General features: G+C 41.7%; 1 protein-coding gene across 1 annotated transcript in view; it reads right to left on the bottom strand.

The window, feature by feature from the left end:
* Window positions 1–14675, bottom strand: part of crim1 (cysteine rich transmembrane BMP regulator 1 (chordin-like)) — a 37023-nt gene that overhangs the window by 8039 nt on the left and 14309 nt on the right. The window contains exons 5-10 of the mRNA XM_058090280.1: window positions 11447–11626; window positions 8632–8835; window positions 7122–7250; window positions 6456–6609; window positions 3719–3840; window positions 1278–1496 (exon numbers count right to left, since the gene is read on the bottom strand). Of these exons, the coding sequence (XP_057946263.1) occupies window positions 1278–1496; window positions 3719–3840; window positions 6456–6609; window positions 7122–7250; window positions 8632–8835; window positions 11447–11626 (1008 nt within the window). The remainder of the gene's footprint in view (window positions 1–1277; window positions 1497–3718; window positions 3841–6455; window positions 6610–7121; window positions 7251–8631; window positions 8836–11446; window positions 11627–14675) is intronic.

Here is a 14675-nt window from a genome sequence, read left to right as displayed (position 1 = left end):
AGTTCATTAATTTTGTTAATTTTGTTAATTTTGCAAATTTCGTTCATTTCGTTCATTTCGTTCATTTCGTTCATTTCGTTCATTTCGTTCATTTCGGTCATTTCAATCATTTCGTTCATTTCGGTCATTTCAATCATTTCGGTCATTTCAATCATTTCGGTCATTTCAATCATTTCGGTCATTTCAATCATTTCGTTCATTTCGGTCATTTCGGTCATTTCAATCATTTCGTTCAGTTCATTAATTTTGTTAATTTTGCTAATTTTGGTCATTTCAATCATTTCGTTCAGTTCATTAATTTTGTTAATTTTGCAAATTTTGTCAATTTCGGTCTTTTCAATCATTTCGTTCATTTCGGTCATTTTGGTCAGTTCGTTCATTTCGGTCATTTCAATCATTTTGGTCAGTTCATTAATTTTGTTAATTTTGTTAATTTCAATCATTTCGTTCATTTCGTTCATTTCGTTCATTTCGTTCATTTCGTTCATTTCGTTCATTTCGTTCATTTCGTTCATTTCGTTCATTTCGGTCATTTCAATCATTTCGTTCATTTCGGTCATTTCAATCATTTTGGTCAGTTCATTAATTTTGTTAATTTTGTTAATTTCAATCATTTCGTTCATTTCGTTCATTTCGTTCATTTCGTTCATTTCGTTCATTTCGTTCATTTCAATCATTTCGTTCATTTCGGTCATTTCGTTCATTTCGGTCATTTCAATCATTTCGGTCATTTCAATCATTTCGGTCATTTCAATCATTTCGTTCATTTCGGTCATTTCAATCATTTCGGTCATTTCGGTCATTTCGGTCATTTCGGTCATTTCGGTCATTTCGGTCATTTCGGTCATTTCGGTCATTTCAATCATTTCGGTCATTTCAATCATTTCGTTCATTTCGGTCATTTCGGTCATTTCGGTCATTAGCCTGTGATCTCCCCCTGTGCATAGACCCGGTCAACCGTGTCGAGTCAGTCCGTTCACTCATGTTTACGTTCGTTCCGACTCAGCAGTGCAACAACACGTGATGACGAGTGGTGTGTCGGTCATGAACGAACAGGTTAAAAGTACTACTTCTTTTTTGTGAACACGAAATGAAAGAGGTCACCGACAGTGTCGGTCAATCTCTCAGTCTTTCAGTCAGCTGACCCCACCCACCCACAGCGTGAGGCGTGACGATAGGTTCAGGTTATTTATATTGGATTATATTGACATGTATCTAAAATCTCCAAAATTGGCTTTTCTGATATTCCACACTACAAAATAAGTAAAGTGTCTGACCTTCACACGTAGGACAACACTGGTCAGGCTTCACTACAGGGTGAGAGCAGCTGGGCACGGGACAAGATATCAGCACACACATCTCCCTTCCAGAATGACAGTAGCAGTCACGGCAGCCATCGTGCCAGCTTTGACCTTCCTCGTATCGGTGGCCGTTAGTGGTGAAGCAAAAGCTGGGAACTGGGATAGGAGCGGTGGTGCTGAGGCTGGGGGCACTCTCTGAAAAAAATAGGATTAAAAAGAAAAATATTAATGGGATATCCTGGTAAACGTTTGTGTAGCTTTGGTTTTAGCATCAGTATTGGCCCAGTTCACTCATGGACGATCGGTATCGGAATCGTCAATCGCAATCCACTGCGATCGGAAACAAAGACAAACAAAGTGAAGCATTAAAAGTATTTCTCAGTTCAAGCATAAGTTAAGATGCCTCGTCTTTTTCTATAAATATTTTCCCAACACTGAATATTTGACCAAACCCCAGAAAGACGTATCCAGGCTCTTTTAAAGTCAGGTAAACATCAGCTTGTTTGCAGTAAAAAGTCTGTGAGTCTGACTGTTTGTGCAGAGAGCAGAGGGTTGTACTGCCTCCGGAGTATTTTCAAGTCGAAATATTTATACCACAGCTATACTAGAAAAATAAACACTTACTGTAAAATAGAATATAAATCAGTCATCTGGAATACAACTTGGAACGTTGGAGGAATCTAATTAGACTTGCATCCATGGCTACTGGACAAAGCTAAATACAAACCAAAAACCCCAAAACGGCAAACATTTAATTCTGCTGAGAAGATCAGCCAGAGGTCACAGGAAATCAAAAGTCAAAACTCAAACATCCGCTCTTCTGACATAGTGACATGTGATGGTGGAGTACTTTCATTGGAGTGTGTTTTTCATATCGGGGAACAAAGAACCGTTCAGATGAACTATAGCGGCCGCTTGCATCACTATATCATGGTTACATGAGCTACTTTACTTGCATGCAAACTGACTTTACTTGCATGCAATACTCTGAGAACTACCAACTACAGCAATTTACAGTATTTTTGGTGATTACTGTGAAAGTGAAACAAGGCCAGCATGTGAAATATGAACAATGGGGCAATTACGGACTGGACTTAATGTATGCAATTATCAAGCTCTCCCACTGAGCCATTTGCCATTTTAGTGTTTTATGGCCACTACTAGAGACAGCATACCTCTGGCAAGGCCTTACAATTAGGTACTGACATTATAGTGTCTTAGGTACAGTTTATACAGGCCTATTTACTCTATAATGGCATGCAACAGTGGCAATGTATTACACTTGGACATACGCTACCGCTCAAACGTTTGGATCACTTGCAAATTTCTTTGTTTTTCAAACAAAAAAGACATTTTTATGCATTTCACAAATATTTTATCCATTTCACAAATAATTAAAATTAATCAAATGATTTTCAAAAAATTATCTACATTTTTGCATAGAGGCCTACTATCAACAACTGTCAGTCCTCTGCATCAATCTCCTGGTATGGCTGCTAATTCAAATTCATCATTTTATAAGGCTAATAGATTATTAGAAAACGCATCTAAAAATCTAAACTAAAACTAAAATCTCTTACCACTACTCCCTTCAGAGAGCAGCACAAACTGGGTCTAACAAGGACACAAAAACGATGCACAACTGTGCAAAAAGACAAATATCTGAGAGTGTGTAGTTTAAGACAAAGACGCCTCACAGGTCGTCACCTTGGCAGCTGCACTAAATAGTAGCCGTCAATCACCAGTGTCAGTCTCAACAGTGAGGCGGCGACTTCAGGATGCTGGACTTCATGGCGGGACTGCCAAGAAAAGGCCATATCTCAGACTGGCCAAAAAGTGATCCCAAACTTTTGAGCGGTAGTGTAGCTCGTGCATTTTATTACCAAAAATCAAAATTATACACTTTTGATCAAAATGTGAGAGCTGTACTGTTATTCTGGAATACTTGATGCGGCCCAGCAGGTACTTTAACATTGGGACCCTTGAATCGAGTATGCATGGACAGCATAGATGTTTGGAAATTCAGTATACTATAGTATACTATAGTATACTATAGTAGTACTATAGTATAGTATACTATATATATATATGCACTATACCTGTGACTTTAACTACAGTCACCATTACATACTCTAGGAGCAGAACTTTTTGCATACACAAACACTTCCATCCATCCGTATGCTGGAGCCTATCCCAGCTGACTTCGGTCGAGAGGCGGGGTACACCCTGGACTGGTCGCCAGCCAATCACAGGGCACATATAGATAAACATTCACACTCATATTCATACCTATGGACAATTTGGAGTCGGCGGACACAAATCAACACCAGTAATAACCCCAACTACCTCTGCCTTGACAAGGACATTAGATGTCTAGGATATTAGATTTATGAAGTACAGTTCGGAGTGTGTGGTACCTTTACACATGCAAATGGAACAGCCCTTCTTGTTCTGCTTGTAGCCGTCATTGCAGTGCTTATCACAGGTGAAGGGAGGACACTTGACACAGCGACACATCTCACAGCCATGCTTGTTGCGACTGTGGGGTGACACACACACAAACACACACATACACACTTGTAAATACAATGAAACATCCAAAAGAATACAAAATCCGGGTATGTTGTGGGTGGCACACAGTGAACACCAGAAGCCAAGGTTAGGTAGAATCAACATCTGGAGCTGATTTTTTGCTCTTCTCTGTCTCGGCTCCCTTTGATGGAGGCCAACATGTGAGATCCCGGTGGTTTACACATCATACAAACAAAAGAAGCATTTTAAATTGAATTCAGATGCTTTCAATTTAACCTGAAACATCATTATTGCTTCAAAAGGCTCCCATAGTCTTCGAACTGAATTGGAACTGAGTATTGAGAAATGAAAGTTGAATTTTGGTCCTCCGTGCTCGTTAAAAGTGATTAATAAGCGCAAGAAGTCGAGATAAATCATCAAGATCTAATTATGGGTCTAATAAAACATAGATGAGCAGCAAGTAGAGATAAAAGAAAGGCAGTCTATCTCCTCCCGCAGGTAACCACGCCTTCCTTACTAATGGACGCCTCCAGGTGAGCGATGACACCTGTTTCACACAGGAATGACCTAGTTATGTCTGAGATTGGAACTATGTTTATCTTCGTCTGTCAGGAAGGCATAAATAAATCACCCAATGTCATTCAAGCCATTAGAAAGAGCACCGTGCGTGTCAAGGTTTGCACTCAAAAGCACCATGTCAATGCAAAGCAGTGGATACACTGTACACCAGGGGTCTCAAACTCAATTTACTTGGGGGCCACTGGAGCTAGGGTCTGGGCGAGACTGGGCCGCATCAGGTTTTCCAAAAAAAACAAACAACAAAAAACGCATTTATTAAAAACAGAAAAATCAATAAACTTTGCTTTGGTTTCGATTTTCTACAAGAAAAGCTCTGATAAAACATTCCACTGTTCTCAAATATCTTAATTTTTATTTTTCTGCACAAAATAAATAAACAAATCAAGAATAAAGAAAATCAATCAATCAATAATAAATAAATAAATATAATAATAATAATAAAACGGCAAATAATAAAAACCACATATAGTTGGTGGGTAGACAAATTATTTTTTTCAGATTAAAATGAACAAAGCATTATTAGAGCCCTGTAGACATGACAAAACACGACTATAGTCACATTTATACTCTTTTTATTTACAACATATTGCGCAACTGCAGGGTCTTGAGACACATGCTAACTCGCAAACTAGAGAGCTAGCGACCTAAACGGTAGCCTTCAAGTTATTTCCTTTAAACTTAAATAGCCAAAAACTTACCACTTCCACACGTATAGGGAGGATAACTATTAACAGTTATTTAACCTTTAACATGAACATTAATCAAACGTAATAATTTTTTCTGGGTACATGATACCATACAGCATCCATATCAAACTTGCGCGGGCCGCACTAACATTAAACTTTCATATCAAGGCGGGGGCCTCAAACTAGTGTCCTGCGGGCCACATTTGGCCCGCGGGCCGCGTGTTTGAGACCCCTGCTGTACACTGTACACTTTGGCGTCCTTGGTCTTGGGTGAGATGGAGCCTATCCCCGGCTGACTTTGGTCACCCGTCATTCACTACCATTGAATGACAATTACCTGGACAATTACCTGTCTCCAATTAGTTTTCCGAATTAGTTTTTAATCGGAAGCCCACATCAGTGACCTTTGACACCCTCCATTATCTCGTAGAATGTGTTTTGGAATTTTCATGTTTTGTCCGCATAGTCTAGTAAAGAGTATGAAGACTGAGGATTATGGGCCTGCAAGGCTAAATTGTAACAGCTGCCTATAAAGGATGAAGAGAGAACAACTGTTACGGCCGCTGTTATTGCAGCTCATGCTTTCTTTCATCCTTTCTCTCTTCTTCTCAGACATCCTGTGAAGATACGCATCAGGCTCATCTTGAGCCACCGGGACGGCGTGAGCGTGTTTGAGATACCAGCACAATCCCGACGTGTATACATTTCATAAAAGGCCGCTTTTATCCTGGTGTGTTTTTGATCGTTGTGTTGAGACAGGTTGTCAATTTAGAAAATGAGAATATCGTCACGGGACGGAAAAGCTTCCAGATGTTTGACTGAGTTGGATGGAATGAGGAGGACAGGAGCCGGACCGCAGAGTGAATCACTCACACACACACACACACACACACAGATTTAGAAACCTGCCGTAACCACCATGATGCATGCTTTTAATTGTGGCACAAACCAATGCAGGAATAGACTGATTTACTGGCATACTTTACTAAGATAAGAATTCCACTTTTAAATTTAGCAGCTTTGCACACCAGTTGTGGTTCGGGAGTGGGTGGGGGTGGGGGGGACAGATAAATGTTGAGGCGCTTGTGAGACCCTGACCCAAGGTAATATTTCTTTCCTTGAATGGAGCTCTTTATTCTTATAGAAGTTTCACATGACTTGCAGGGCTTATATGGTAACACAAGGCCATCTTTCACATGCATAGGGTAAATAAATGTAATAATATAAGAGTATAAATCTTATACACTTATGTTCTGACTAAAACAGTCACACACAGTCCATCTAAAAATGTGAATGCAAAGAAAGAAAACAAATGAGTAGGTCGGACGGAGGGGTGCAAAATTCCCATAATACTTACACATATCCATAGGGGCAGGTCTTGGTGCAGGTCAAAGGTCGGCACCTGGGTACGGGGATATTACATTCGCACACCTCACAGCCAAAGTCGTCTCTCTCGTATCCCATGGGGCATTGCAAGGAACAGTATTTTCTCAGGTCGGGGCAGGAGTCATCTGAAAAAGTAGAAAGCATACATCAGCGGAACAGGGAGACAGTCACCATGGAGACAGACGATTTTTGCAGAATAAGCACATTTTACATATTCTGTATATTCCCGTGGTTATAACCTAAAAAACACATTTGATTCAAGAGCAGAAGGGTAGCAGGAAAACCAACTTCTGCGGTAAAGCAGAGAGTGGGTGTACTACTGCAGCATCCCGGGCAAATACAAAGCAACAGAATAAGGTAAACAAGGTAAGGTAAACAGGGTAAGGTAAACAGGGTAAGGTAATATCAGTCTGTGTTTTTATCATTCCTAGTTCTCTGCACTCAAAAGTAGCAGGCAATATCAGGTGCTAGTTGATCTATGGTTTGTCAGGTAGATATCATGCAGCGGAAAAGGGGACTAAGTGGGGAAGTAATCCAATTCCAATGGATCTAGCGTGGAGTATTATCATGTAATGTTTTACCTATTTTTAGCAATTCCATGCCAAATTCCTACATAACACGACAAAGTCTTACTTACTGTTGAGACATCGGCAGAGCAGACATCCATTGGTGTCTTGATAGAAGCCGTAAGGACAGTCCTTCTCGGAAAGACTGCAGTTTTCCAGAGGAGGACACAACATGGGGCTGACGGTTTCATATGAAGGCTCTGAAATAAGAAAATTCATTCATTCATTTATTTTCTATCACTTTTCCTCACGAGGGTCTCAGGGGTGCTGGAGCCTATCCCAGCTGTCTTCGGGCGAGAGGCGGTGTACACCCTGGACTGGTGGCCAGCCAATCACAGGGCACATATAGACAAACAACCATTCACACTCACATTCATACCTATGGACAATTTGGAGTCGCCAATTAACCTAGCATGTTTTTGGAATGTGGGAGGAAACCGGAGTACCCGGAGAAAACCCACGCATGCACGGGGAGAACATGCATCACCATTAGCAACTTTATGTAAAATATGCCCATTTTACTGCGTTCAAAGACATCACGTAATTTAGGATACATTTACTTGTTTTCAGTACTTAAATGTAGCTAATTTTTACATCCGAATTATGAGTTAGAAGGTGAGAATGCATCCATTTTCTATACGTGTTATCGTAGCGGGCATGCTGGAGCCTATCCCAGCTGGCTTTGGGCACTGTTCGCCAGCCAATTATTAAGGGGAAATTCCAAGATGTTGCAATAAGCAATTACAAGAATAAACACAAAAACTCATTTTATGTGAATAAGTCATACATTTTTTTTTAATTTAGAAGAAAAACATATTTTTAACCTGTGAATTGCAACATGGCCTCTTCGGGCGGGGTACACCCTGGACTGGTCGCCAGCCAATCACAGGGCACATATAGACAAACAACCATTCCCACTCACATTCATACCTATGGACAATTTGGAGTCGCCAATTAACCTAGCATGTTTTTGGAATGTGGGAGGAAACCGGAGTACCCGGAGAAAACCCACGCATGCACGGGGAGAACATGCAAACTCCACACAGAGATGGCCGAGGGTGGAATTGAACTCTGGTCTCCTAGCTGTGAGGTCTGCACGCTAACCACTACACCGCCGTGCCGCCATCAATAAGAAAATTAAGATTTTTAAAAAGAAAAGTGACTTTCTGTACTCATCCCGCGAGGTGAGTGTAAAAAGACAAAAAATGTCACACAAAGTTCAGACAAACATCTACCCAAGTGGAAGAAACGGCACAATGTACTGTAACTAATTATGCTCGCACACACACACAAAAAAAAGGGGGATCCACTTCAATTATGCGCCTCCTGTTTTAAAGTGCTCCACTGTGTGCCTCACAGACAGGTGGGTCTCATTTTGGCGGGCAAGAGTAATAAAAGGGACACAAAGAACCCCACAGCTTAAAGAATGCTCCTTTAATGAGCCCATGCCGACATGGCCTCTGTAGCAAAGCTGTGGGGTCACAGGAGCCTCCAACACATGCTCAGCTCATAAAGATCTAAGTCATATTTATACAGGACTTGATCGTAATAAAAAAGACATTTTTACAATGCTCTTTATACCTTCGCAGAAGGGGCAACACTCCCCGGGTATCTTGACTGGATTCTGGCAGCTTTGTTTGCAGGCCATGGCTGTGCAGTGCGGCTCGCCATCCACACACTGGCAAAAGGTGCAGTCGTCCTCTTTCCACTGCTCCTCGTGGGCACGGAGCTTGTTGTTCACCCAGCAGCTGGCCTTTGTGCTGTCCATGGAAAGTAGCTCCACATCTGGGAGGAAGGAAAGCCATGCCGGTTAAAGAGGGAAGCGGAGAATAATGAAAAACGGATTCAGATTGATGTGGTAGTTTGGTTTGGCGACCTTGGAGAGATCTGAAATCAATGCGTCAGACCAATGTATGTTTTATGTCCAAGGGAGCACTAATGAGAAAAGGAAACTGAACGACTCTTGATTCCGATGCTTTTTTTAGAGGCAGGGTGATAAAAGTAGCAAGGTTTAAATGAGGTTGCTAAGCAAGGTTCTTTTTGGATGGAATGTCTATCATGATATGAACATTACTATGAATTTCTTAGCATATAAATATCAAACCATTTAACTTGCACAGAAATATTATAAAGATACTGTGGAGTTTGCATGTTCGTGTTTTTTTTTTTCCGGGTACTCCGGTTTCCTCCCACATTCCAAAAACATGCTAGGTTAATTGGCCACTCCAAATTGTCCATAGGTATGAATGTGAGTGTGAATGGTTGTTTGTCTATATGTGCCCTGTGATTGGCTAGCGACCAGTCCAGGGTGTACCCCGCCTCTCGCCCGAAGACAGCTGGGATAGGCTCCAGCACCCCCGCGACCCTCGTGAGGAAAAAGCGACAGAAAATGAATGAATGACTCCGGTTTCCTCCCACATTCCAAAAACATGTTGGGTTAATTGGCGACTCCAAATTGTCCATAGGTATGAATGTGAGTCTATATGTGCCTTGTGATTGGCTGGCGACCAGTCCAGGGTGTAGCTGGGATAGGCTCCAGCATACCCGTGACCATAGTGAGAATAACCGGCATAGAAAAATGGATGGATGCATAGAATGTGTGAACTTTGCGTTATGTCGTTGTGTTGCAAATGTTGCACTGAGCTGCCTGCCATTTTTAGTTATTTTTAAGTTAAGCCAACTTTTTATCTGCTTCTTCTTCACTGGTGCTTGACTGCATCTTCTTTGCTATTTCTTGCCATCAGCGAAGTTTGCATCGCTGCCGGATTTGGATGCCTTAGGGTTTTGACTTATTTATGGATTTAACTTGACTAAAGGTTTGGAATGTGTACATTTCCTCATGTGTCCCTGACATGGCGTTAACACGGTTGGAGGTCACAGCCATAAATGCTCCTCTGTGTTGAAGCCCTTATACATCCATCCATGTGTGGTCTCAGCTGGGACTGCGGAGGTCAAGGTTTGATGCCATACTTTGACTACAAAGCAAAGACAAGTTAAAATGTGCTGCCAAAGGTCTTAAGTTGGAAATGATGTGACAGTTTAAAACCCTAAAAGAGCTTTCCGCTTAAACTGGATATATAATAATATATAATTTCTGTTGATTTACTAGCACTAATTAGGTGCACTAATTTTCTTCACTGCATCTTTAATGGTTTTACCTTTGCAATTATAACTCTGGCAGCCTTTGTCCCACATGTACAGTGCAGTCTAGGTGACCTTCTCTTGCAGTAACTTAAATGAGGTGTGAAAAATGTGAGGTCCATGAAAACAAAAACATTGAAATGGTTATTGCATCATTTTGTTGCTGCTGGTGCTGTTCCAAAAACTATGGTTACATGCATACTCTTTCATCGAGGCCACTCTGGCAGAGGCCTTTGCTGGCCTCCATAGGTCATCTCCTGGCAAACAGAAATGTGGTTGCCATATGTGCAACAATCCCAAAAGGATTGTGTACATTGGAGAATAGAGATTTGAGTCCAGGTGGATTTGCAGACTGGCGAAGTGGCGATGCATCCCAAATTGACCCTGAGATATGTCTTGTACGGCAGGTACAGTACGTGTCATGTAAAGTGCTGTAATAATAATAATAATGAAATTGCTTTAGCATTATAGTTAATAAAGGTTTTATGATGGCAACAGTTTGATTTGGATTACTTGTGTTCTTTGTACAGTAAACCTCGGATATATCGGACTCGGATATATCGGAAATTCGCTCACAACGGACAGATAAAAAAGAACACATTTTTCTGTAATGCATTTCCAATAAAAATTCATTGCATATATCGGATTTTTTATAACGGATTTCGCCTATTTCGGACAAAATCTCCAGTCCCGTTCCAATGCATTTCCATTAAATTTCCCTCGCATATATCGGATGGCCGCATCGTGGCGCTCCGATTCGCCGAATCGTGACAGGCCGCTATACGACGTCATTTGCAGCGTTTGCAGCGTTGCCTGCGCGTCCAGGTACATTGGAAACATAGTCAAGGAAGTGCCTTTTTATAACGGATAAAATCCGATTTACGCATATACCGGATATAAATCCGATATATGCGTAAAACGGACATTTTCCGGTATACGCATATAACAGATTTCGCTTATATCGGACAAAACCAGTGGGAACAATTGAATCCGATATATCCAAGGTTTACTGTATGTTGACATTGGAGAAGCTTTGCCGGTTTGCCTTTGTTCATTTTTTTTTTATTCATTTTTTTTTTTTTACGGCTTGTCCTGTTCATGAGAGGCGGGGTACACCTTGGTCCAGTCGCCAGTCAATCACAGGACACAAACAGAGATTAACCTAGCATGCATGCTTATGTTAATTCAACTTACTTGAGGATCGAACCCGTTTCACATGTTATTTTATTTAATGTGTGTAGTGTGTGCAAAGTACCTATGCAGACCGGGCAGCACTCGCCCTCAGGAATGTAGAAGTTCTCACAGTTGAGCTCGGCGCACTCAGCTTTGGAGCAGAAGGAGATTCCTCCTCGGCACTGACACAGCCAGCACGCGTTCATGCGATACACATCCCCATCGGAAAACTCCTTCTCGTTGTGAACACACTTGGGAGAGACTATTGAAAAAAAAAAAAAAAAAAGTAATAAGCGTTATTAACTTAAAATGATGTCAGTCGGTGAATTTTGATCACAAGTGCAGCATACAATCATTCATTGTCCTCTACTGGCATTCATTGGAACCAGTTGGCACTGAAGGGCACACTGAGGTTAACCATGTGAGGGTGAGATGGTGTACATTGGACAATGACGCTAAGGCAATGAGGTGGAATTTCACAGGGAATCTATCAAGCCTTTAAAAAGTGTCTGCCTCTTGTGGTGCGGAACAAAAGCAAACAGAAGTGGTTCTGAGGTTTTGGCAGAAAAGCGGGCTCGTGGCCTGGCGCAGGTGGAGTCAATCAATCCTGTCTTGGAAGCTGAATGCAATATAAAATTTATTTTGTTACACCACCTTTGGAAAACTGATTGAAGACTGATCGTGTGGACCCCAAAAGCCACAGTTAAAAGTTTCCACAGCAATGAGAGTGGTGTTGCACTGACTCATTCATGCAGTCAATGCAGTCATTGACTCAGTCAACTTAAATCAGGGGTCTCAAACACGCGGACTAGTTTGAGGCCCCCGCCTTGATATGAAAGTTTAATGTTAGTGCGGCCCGCGCAAGTTTGATATGGATGCTGTATGGTATCATGTACCCAGAAAAAATTATTACGTTTGATTAATGTTCATGTTAAAGGTTAAATAACTGGTAATAGTTATCCTCCCTATCCATGTGGAAGTGGTAAGTTTTTGGCTATTTAAGTTTAAAGGAAATAACTTGAAGGCTACCGTTTAGGTCGCTAGCTCTCTAGTTTGTGAGTTAGCATGTGTCTCAAGACCCTGCAGTTGCGCAATATGTTGTAAATAAAAAAAGTATAAATGTGACTATAGTCGTGTTTTGTCATGTCTACAGGGCTCTAATAATGCTTTGTTCATTTTAATCTGAAAAAAATAATTTGTCTACCCACCAACTATATGTGGTTTCTTAAGTTTTTATTATTTGCCGTTTTATTATTATAATTATTACATTTATTTATTACTGATTGATTGATTTTCTTTATTCTTGATTTGTTTTTGATCTTATTTTCTTGATCTTATTTTGTGCAGAAAAATAAAAATTAAGATATTTGAGAACAGTGGAATGTTTTATCAGAGCTTTTATTGTAGAAAATCGGAACCAAAGCACTGAAAAAGTTTGTATATTTTTCTGTTTTTAATAAATGTGTTTGGTTTTTTTTTGGGAAAACCTGATGCGGCCCAGCCTTGCCCAAACAGATCTGAAGCAAGTACTTAAAGCAGCAAATGCGCACCCCCTCTTGCGCACCTTCCTGACAGTTCCCTGCGCACCCCTCTAGGGAGGTACCGTCCCACTATTAGAAAAACACTGAACTATAGGAACAAAATATATGTTTATATGTCCTGTTTGTGCAGCAGGTGGTGCTGCAAGCTCAAGGGTGCAACAGTTAGGAAGTTTGTCAAAGAGCAATTAGCGTGGTGAATCTCACCCTGCTTGAGAAATAAATCTCAGGAGAAAGTCTTTTCCTGTTCTACACACAAAGCTGAGCCCATCAGTAACCTCAGCCCTCAGTCTTTCCCATCCAATCACTCAAAGTCCTCCTTCAAGCCAATAATGGAACAACTCTCCAAACAGGTGGAACATGGTGTTGCTGGAGCCCTGAGACCCGGACGAAGCCAAAGCCAAGTGGGACATACTCCCAGCCAAGTGGGCAATGGAAACATGTGAGTCATTCCAAAGTGGATACAATGTGACAATGCCAGCATGTTGTGTTTGTTTCTAGTCTCTACAAAGCCTCGTTCCTTGGGGGGGGGGGATTTCTCGTCTGTCTGAGGGGTTTGATTTCAGCATACAAGTATTGATCAAAGTTGGCTACGGGGCACAGTTTGAAATGTCGGATAGCTAGAATTTTGTTTTTTTGTAAACATATTCAGAGCCAGAACTATATTTATTTCAAAGGCTGCTACACCAAAGATTGGTGTGCTCAGTATAGGCGCCTTAGAGCGTAGCATCTTTATAGTATTTTTAATTAGTCTCTTTTTTTTGTCTACCGCGGGGACGAGCGGTGACACCGAGTCTCGCCGCATGTCCTCGTCCACGTCCCTGTCCATTGAACTTTGTGTCATGACACTCAGGCATGCATGCACTAACAGACAGTAGTGGCTGCACAAAAGGCATCAAGCCTTACACCCAAAGAGCAGCAGACACTTGTTATCAAAACACTGATCCCTTGGCCCCCATGGCTGCCATTCAGCCACCGCCAGCCTGCCGGACTCGATTATGCTCGCGCCGGGCAGAATGGAGCACATAAAAAGCATTCCCATCAATGAACTGTTGAACCTTTTCCCTCTGGACGTGTGACCAGACAGGAACCCTTTGACACTGCACTTCTGTTGAACAAATTCATAGCCTAGGCACTTTTTCTGGTCACTAGGCTTGTTAAGTCCATTAATTCCAGGACGTGGCATTCATTTATACATGTGGAAGGGCCACAACGGGAATTTGTTCTGTTGGTAAAACAGTGAATATCTGTTGGGAGCACAGAGTAAACACAACACCAGCATACGTAGGTCCCCTCCTTGCCTCATTGACTCTCCTGGGGCCTGTAACATTGCGTTGCTGTAACAGTGTTGCAGAAATCTGCACAAATAGCAGCGGAGTCTCTCAGGGGGATATCTGAGGCACTCCGAGTATTTCCTGGATGAGCATTATAGGAAAATGTTAATGGTCTGCACAGGGAATTGCTTGAATCATTTGTATTGGTCTAAACTCTTTCGGAGGGCGGCACGGCGGTGGAGTGGTTAGCGCGCAGACCTCACAGCTAGGAAATCAGGGTTCAATTCCACCTTCGGCCATCTCTGTGTGGAGTTTGCATGTTCTCCCCGTGCATGTGTGGGTTTTCTCTGGGTACTCCGGTTTCCTCCCACATTCCAAAAACATGCTAGGTTAATTGGCGACTCCAAATTGTCCATAGGTATGAATGTGAGTGTGAATGGTTGTTTGTCTATATGTGCCCTGTGATTAGCTGGCAACCAGTCCAGACGACAAAGTCCAA

This window comes from Doryrhamphus excisus, chromosome 13 (assembly GCF_030265055.1).
Source record: "Doryrhamphus excisus isolate RoL2022-K1 chromosome 13, RoL_Dexc_1.0, whole genome shotgun sequence".
NCBI classification, from domain to species: Eukaryota; Metazoa; Chordata; class Actinopteri; order Syngnathiformes; family Syngnathidae; genus Doryrhamphus; species Doryrhamphus excisus.
Note: the sequence above shows the minus strand (reverse complement) of the source record. Positions and strands in the feature narration are given on the sequence as shown.